The sequence below is a fragment of the Phoenix dactylifera genome, chromosome 17 (genome assembly GCF_009389715.1).
Source record: "Phoenix dactylifera cultivar Barhee BC4 chromosome 17, palm_55x_up_171113_PBpolish2nd_filt_p, whole genome shotgun sequence".
NCBI classification, from domain to species: domain Eukaryota; kingdom Viridiplantae; phylum Streptophyta; class Magnoliopsida; order Arecales; family Arecaceae; genus Phoenix; species Phoenix dactylifera.
In genome coordinates, this window is record NC_052408.1 from 2,522,699 (window position 1) to 2,530,310 (window position 7,612).

Sequence of the window (7,612 nt, forward strand, 5' to 3'; positions counted from 1 at the left end):
GAAGATGTTTTAGCCCCCAATCCTCCGGAAGAGCACCTTGTTTCTTGTCAGAAACTGAAAATATACTGAAGAAAGTCATTTATGCATGGAATTCAGAATAAGAGAAACATGTTTCCTGATTAATCAGCTATACAAATCTAGAGATATGAGAAATCTATGAGTCGAAGGAATAATCAATTAGCTGGATTAGAATGTATATTGATATTATCAAGTATGAATATGAGCAATTAATAATAATGAATACTGGCTGATGAGCCTGCCATATGAAATCTATTGAAACGAACAATCATGAAAACATGCTTATTTATGGTCGCTCATAATTATATAAAGTGCAAATATATAATTTTAAATCACTAATATGTAACGTTTTTAAATCATGATATATCAGTTGTCTCTGTGAGTGGTTTCGGTCTGAGATGAATCGAGATCTAGGTTTGTCTCAACTGATATGGTAAATAAGAACACTTGGAAAGAGTCAAGATTTTTAGAGATCTTGAACTTTATTTTTGGAACGAGATATCAAAATCTCTTCCGATATGCTAAACCCAGGATTATAAGAACTATATCTAAACATTGATTGGGAGCTTTACGAATTAAGATAAACTATTTGAAAATGCAAGAATTATCTGGATATATGAACGTATTATGTCGACCAATATCTTGAGTTTTATTGTTTATATCGATTGAGATAATAGGGCGCAGACTTAAACAGGAGGTAACTAATGCCAATAGAAACTGATATATCAAGGCTGAGATCTTGGTCGAGATAAAAAATCTTACTCATACGCCATATTGTGTTGGAGGTCATATAAGAAAGAATTAGTCAGGTCTTGTAAAATATGACCATGGTAATTAGATAGAAATTCTGATATCCGATTAGATCCGGATCTGAATTTGGATATTTACTGATAAAATCTTACAATTTGGATTTGAACTTAGATCCCAAAAACTTTTTAGGTTCGGTTCTGGATATCCAAAAAAAAAAACCTCTTTAAAAATAAACTATATAAACCCCACCCCCATCTCTAAGATCACTGGTTTGAATGACAAGCGCTCAACCACCAGGCTACAACATGCATCGATGTTTATATTAGTGGTATATTTTGCTTATTCATGTATACTTCCGTCATTGAATAATTATTTTAGAAGGAAAATATGGATTTTACTTTTCAGAAGGAAGGAAAGTCTCAACATAAATTATTTTCATTAGTACATTCAAAACAATTAGCTTTTACAAGATACAAAATCTAAGGATGTAAATAGTTATAGTTATAAGTAATATTTGCTCCAATAGCTCCTTTTCTCCGCCAACCAGTCAGCTGGTTGGTTACCTTCTTGGAGACCATGATAGGTAGAAAAATCAGAGAGTTTGATATGTCAAGTTGATTTTAAAATAAAATGAAATAAAAGTAAATGCCGCAGACACCACCTACAATCATGCTACTATCAGCTCTATCCAGAAAATTGGTTAGAGTGCCGATCCTCTGGGCCAAAGGATATTTATGATCAGTTGCTTGGGAATAACAAGGATGAGCTAGAGAGATTGATAGCATTATATAGAGCAAATGCTATACTTATGGTGTGACATTGATATGTGATAGTTCGATGAAGCCCAACAGGTGAAGATTTTTGAGATATTATGATAAGAAGACTTTTTTTCATAAGTTAGATGATGCTCCTAACAAGGTGCACAATGCCAGTACATCTTGAGCTTAATGGAGTAGGTAATTGATTAGGTAGGAAAGCAGCATGTTGTACAAGTGCTTATTGATAGCAGACAACAAGATAAGACCACCAGGGATATTCGGATGATCAGGATGCTATATATTTTTTGAACCCTATCTGCTTGCTATTGTATAGATTTGATGTTTAAGGGTATTTGTAGAATTTGTAGGGTGAGGTAGATGGTAGAGATATACCAGACCATCATTAAGCACACATAGGTGTTGGATTTGATGAGGAACCACATCGAAGGTGAGATGTTGGGGCCACTAGATACCTGCTTTGCCACGTAGTGCATTGCACTCAATAACCTTATTGAGAAGAAAACATGCCTATATCAAATTTTTGCGAATCTAAGTAGTAGGAGAGTGATATGCATTGTTGCCCAGCCATGCAGCTCAAGAGGAGGGTGAATTGGGCTTTTCGAAAATTTAAAAGCAATACAACTAAAATAAAAGCTTGACAAATGAATACTAATTTCAACAAATGAGTAATAAGTAAATATGTAAGAAATTAATGCAAGCAAATCAAGTAACACAAACACACAAAATTTATAGTAGTTCGGTGCTAACCCTGCATCTATGTCTACTCTCCAAGACTTTTTTCTTGGAAATTTTACAATAATCTTTTCACGATTACAGTTTGATTGTTTTTCATGGGCTCACAATCAATCCAGTTAATTGTCACAAGCAATCAACCAAAATCTACACCAATTATTTTACTTGGGCTCACAATCAACCTAGTTGATTTCCTAGGCAATCAACCAAATTTTTTTTCAAGCCTATCCTAGGCTCAACACAATCCAATTCAAAATTTAGATGGACCTTTTTTCAAGTATCACTTTTTGAAACTTGTTATAGTATAGTATAGAAAGAATTAAGTGCAGGCACAATAAAGTACAGGTCTTAACCAATAAATATAAAAAAATAAATGGAGCTTGACCCTATTGGCTGGCATTGATTGATTTTGAATGCGCTTCACCAACTTTTAGCTGTAGAAGATATGTTCATTCTGGCGCAGCAACTCTGCAGAGAGGTCTCCCCAGTCGCCCTCTAGATCCCGCATCCAGTCAGGGGCTGCCAAACCCTCTTCTGAATTGTATTTGTCCAAGAGATGATCGGAGATACGAATGAATCTAATCGATTCGCAGATCATCTGGATCACGATGATCAGCGACCGCGCCCTCTCTCGGTCCACCATGGAGGTAGCGAGCTGCTTTACGGCAGTCGTGAGTTGCACCTGGCCAAGGTTTATGGCCTCTCTCCTCCGACGGGCAGCATTTTCCATGGCGGGGTATCCCCCACCGAAGCCAAGGAAGGAGGATCCTGGTATCAGATGTGGAGCAGGATCCCTCCCAAACTCCAACCACCGGATAGAGTTCTCCATTCGGTAGGCGTCCAGGTAGAGGTTGGCCCGCCGGATCCTCAGCGTGATCTCATGAGAATAGGTTCGCAGCACGAGGTCGAACCATCGGGTAGGTGGATTCTCTTGAGCAGGAAGCACATGACGACCGTGGGAAAGTATCCCTCCCAATCGACGGCGCAAGCCCTTGATGAGTTGCTTGTAAGTTGCCCACCCGCTGCTCTTCGCTTCCACGTTGAAGTCCGGGAATTCCGCCCTCCTCGCCGTTGTTGTCCTTGTCGTCTTCCTCCTCCTCCACGATGAAGATTATGCGGGGCAGCACGACGCCGTTGGAGTTTCCGCCCGTGCCGGTGCTGCCACCGTTAGGGTTGGGATTCGTGCTTCGGGCGTGGGCGCAACAGCATACGTAGGAGGCGAGAAGGACGGTGGAGAGGAGGACAAGGATGCTGAGGGCGATGGCGTAGCCGAGGCGGAGGTTGTTGAGGTTCTGGAGGAAGAAGGAGGATGAGGAGGTTGGAGGGGAGGCGGTGGCGGTGGCGTTGTCGTCGGCGGAAGAGGGGGAGAAGGACATTTTGGGAAGAGGAGGGGGACAAGAAGGGGGTTTTGTAGCATGACGGAGAGAAGTGTGGGCGAAACGGGGGGATTTTTTTTGGGGAGAGCCCGAGCCCGAGCCATAACAAGCCGGAGCCCGAGCCCAAGCATTTGCTTTGCCAAGCAAGCCCGAGCTCGAGTCCAATATGGAGCTCGGTACCGAGCCCAAGCCCAAGCTCATGTGAAACGAGCCGAGCCCAAGCCTCTCAAGCTCGGGCTCGGCTCGTTAACAGGCCTATCGTTATCACGACGATCTATTGCCAGAACTGTGAGTCTTTATTGGCACGTGTCGATTGGCTTCTCGATTGGAACTGAAGTCGCTTACCAATCAAAGTCTACCACAAGCCCGAGCCCGAGCTTGTTATTGAGCCCGAGCCCAAGCCATAACAAGCCGGAGCCCGAGCCCAAGCATTTGCTTTGCCAAGCAAGCCCGAGCTCGAGTCCAATATAGAGCTCGGTATCGAGCCCAAGCCCAAGCTCATGTGAAACGAGCCGAGCCCAAGCCCAAGCCCAAGCTCATGTGAAACGAGCCGAGCCCAAGCCTCTTAAGCTCGGGCTCGGCTCGTTAACAGGCCTATCGTTATCACGACGATCTATTGCCAGAACTGTGAGTCTTTATTGGCACGTGTCGATTGGCTTCTCGATTGGAACTGAAGTCGCTTACCAATCATCTTTCGGGGGAGCCGAAGTTGTTTGAGATTGGTTTATATGAATGTCCAACTTTGAGCCTTTTCATTCATTATATAAATTCCGTAATAAGTCCAACTTTGAGCCTTTTCATTTATGCAATGTTTATTTCTGCAAGATTACTATTTATTTATGCAAACTTAGTGTTTACTAGGGAAAGCACATACATTGCAGAGGATTCGGACTCATAACATACACTAACGCTCAGGAAGCAAAGCGGACAACCATGATAACAACACGCATAATCAAAGTCTACCACAAGCCTATTCATATCATCATCCTTATATAGTAGCATATATATACTTCAGATATCTACGGTCCAGGTCACCTTCACTTGAATTTTACCGTCGTTGCCAGAAATTTCCTCCGCGAATGTACCGTCGAGTCGAGCAGGGAACACTGCAGTGCCGTTGGCAATCTCATCGTTGGGAGAAGGGTCGCTGTCGTGATCATATAGATCCGCTCGAACTGTGAGGGAGGAGTACAGCGGCACTGCTACCATGGACCTCGACAACGGGATGCGCTGCCCAGGTCTTACTTCTATGTAGTCGTCCGACCCCTTTCGGAAGAGCTCACTTTCACCGAGACCATTAAGAGCAGCAAGTCCTCCATAAACTTCGGCTGGGTCTTCCCTGTCTCCGTCTATGAGCGTGACCTCCAGAATGGCCGCCACCGCATCACTTAACACCGCGTACTTCACTGTTATCTGACCATTCTTGCCGTCAACGCGGCAAAACAGAGGCTCGTCGTACTCGTTGGTGGTGTTGTAAACGTTCCACGAGATCTGCCCACGGCTGACTTCGTCATCTGGAGACAAGTCAGCATCCCTATCCTTGAGATCTACATCGATGGTGAAGCTCCCGTAGGCTGAGATGGCTCGGCCTGGGCCAGTCAGCAAAGCAAACTCGCGGGGGCGGATGGATTCGTAATCGCCTCTTGCTCGGTTGTAGATGTATTGAGTCCGCAATCCGTCGGCGACCGTTATCCAGCCGTAGAGGTCGCCTGGGTCCTCGTCGTCGATGTTGTCGATGCGCACAAAGAACACCTCGACCAGCGGTCGTCCTTGAGGAGGCTGGGCCGATCCATCGTCGATGACAATGCGCGGGATCCTTCGACTCCCAAGGTAAGGAAGCAGCAAGATGCCAATTTGCGCCACCGCCTCTAAAGCGTTATTAATTCCCATTCGGTTGTCTTGTGAAAGTCGGAATCGATGTTCGGGATCGGCATCCTGGCGCAGCAACTCTTCAGAGAGGTCTCCCCAGCCGCCCTCTAGATTCTGCATCCAGTCAGGGGCTGGCGGCCAAGAGATGATCGGAGATACGAATGTATCTATCTATGGGTCTCTATCTTGTTGGGATTTGTATCTCAAATGTCAATCGTCAGCATATTGATGATTGAATTTTGTAAATGAATTGACAAACTAATAAAGTGTTAATTGGCATTATTCATCATTTCATCTTCAAATGAACTCTTATATGATGAAGTCCTTAGGACTTATGTTATGATAAAGGAGGATTTATCCTTGAGTCCTTAAACTTGTTCGCGACCAAATGATATGTTGTTACTAGGACGACAGCATTATCGAGATTAGGTCGTTGTGTGACATATACGTTGGTTGTCCTCTTAACCAAGGAGTGTGGAGACACTGGGATGCCACACAGGTGAAGTGTAGGAGTACATTTCACGGAACGTGACCAATTCCGGAACGCTCTACTGTCGAGAGATGTTCCGAGTGGATATGGATATAAGTTTGGCTCTCTGACCTGAGACCGCAACCTGTGACTAGCAAGCAACTCACTGTACTTTGGTACCGAACTACCTGAATTTCTAATTCAGTGACGGAAGATCACTGGGTGCAGTCAAGTACTTGCGTAGTCAGTTGTGAGTTAAGATTGAATTGACCCCTCCTGAAAACAGAAGTTAATATCTTGTGATTAATTTAGCAAAACCTTGGCCAGGGTAATCCCAGTGAGGAGTCACGGGATATCTAAAGTTAATCACCTAATGAATGTACTAATTATAGGGTTGACAGTGAGCTCTAAGTCATCCTGGCATTAGGTGTCAAAGGGATTGAATTATACAGTAACCATAGTTTAGGGTTCCAGAATATTTACTTCGCATATATTCGGCCTATCTGGACGTCGGGTACCATTGCTAGATGGTCACATCGATTAGTGTAGGAAATTGTTCCTATGCTACCGGCTTAGGTTCGAACCTATGAGGTCACACGCATAGAAGATTCCTGATTGATCAAGAAAGCTGATGAATGATTAATAATCATTCAGGGGTCATTTGGTCAATTTGATTGGCAAATTATCTTATAAAATAATTAAAGTAATTATTGAAGGATTAATTAGTAATTAAATTACTAATAAACTCAATTTTATTGAGTAATTGTGCTAAGGATGAGCCAAATTGAATTGGATTCAAGTTTGGGCTCAATCAGAATTTTGACCTGATTGGATTAGGTCAGAACCAAAAAGGACTTAAACTGATCAAATTAATTTTAAATTAATTTGTTCTTAATTGGGGATTGATCTAATTGGATTAGGTCCAACACAAAGTAATTAATTCAATTTGATTGAGTTTGGATGAGCCAAAAATTGAATTGGATTCAATTTGAGCTCAATCCGGGTTTGACCTGATTAGATTGGGTTCAACCAAATTGCTTTGTTTTAATCCGGGTTTGACCAAATTTGATTAGGTGCAACCCAAGAGGATTAGGCTCAGATGATATGGCAATTAGTGGTGACATGGAATTGGATTTCATGAATTTTAAATAAACCAAAATTATTGCATGGTGCATGGACCCATTGCTTGACACATGGCGACATTGTTTGTTGTTTGAATTTGAATTCAAACATTAAGCAATATATTAAATGATTTCATACATCAAATAACTTCCCTAGCTGGCGTGTGAACCTTTGAATCATTTAAATTTGAAATTCAAATGAAATATATGCGACAAGAGGTAGGAAAATTCTGCTGCATGGATTTCAAATTCCTCCCCTCTTGCACGTGTTTAAAATTTGAATTTAAATCAGATTTGGTTGAGATCTGATTTGGGTTGTTCCTATTTCTTTGCATGTGCCAACTAAAGGAGGTTTTCTGAAAATAAATTTCGAATTTTGAATGAAAATTCGGAGGCCATTAAAAGGGGTCAAACATGGGCACCGAAAACACATCCATTGCAGCCTTCTTCCTCACCCGCCTCCTCCTCCTCTTCTTCTCCATTTTAGATAGGGTTTTC

General features: G+C 42.4%; 2 protein-coding genes across 2 annotated transcripts; both read right to left on the minus strand.

Annotated features, from left to right (window-relative positions):
* Nucleotides 1-2,709: 2,709 nt before the first annotated feature.
* On the minus strand, nucleotides 2,710-3,108 carry LOC120104334 (ribosome-inactivating protein charybdin-like). The gene has a single exon (XM_039115256.1). The coding sequence runs from the start codon at nucleotides 3,106-3,108 to the stop codon at nucleotides 2,710-2,712; it is 399 nt and encodes a 132-aa protein (XP_038971184.1).
* A 1,358-nt stretch (nucleotides 3,109-4,466) lies between these two features.
* LOC103695937 (60 kDa jasmonate-induced protein-like) lies at nucleotides 4,467-5,792 on the minus strand. Its single transcript, XM_008777389.3, has one exon. The coding sequence runs from the start codon at nucleotides 5,642-5,644 to the stop codon at nucleotides 4,667-4,669; it is 978 nt and encodes a 325-aa protein (XP_008775611.2). The 5' UTR covers nucleotides 5,645-5,792; the 3' UTR covers nucleotides 4,467-4,666.
* Between the last annotated feature and the right edge of the window lie 1,820 nt (nucleotides 5,793-7,612).

Bases quoted from the DNA above. Each gene is read 5' to 3' on its own strand.
- LOC120104334 (XM_039115256.1), bottom strand. From the start codon at position 3,108: ATGGAGAACTCTATCCGGTGGTTGGAGTTTGGGAGGGATCCTGCTCCA.
- LOC103695937 (XM_008777389.3), bottom strand. From the start codon at position 5,644: ATGCAGAATCTAGAGGGCGGCTGGGGAGACCTCTCTGAAGAGTTGCTG.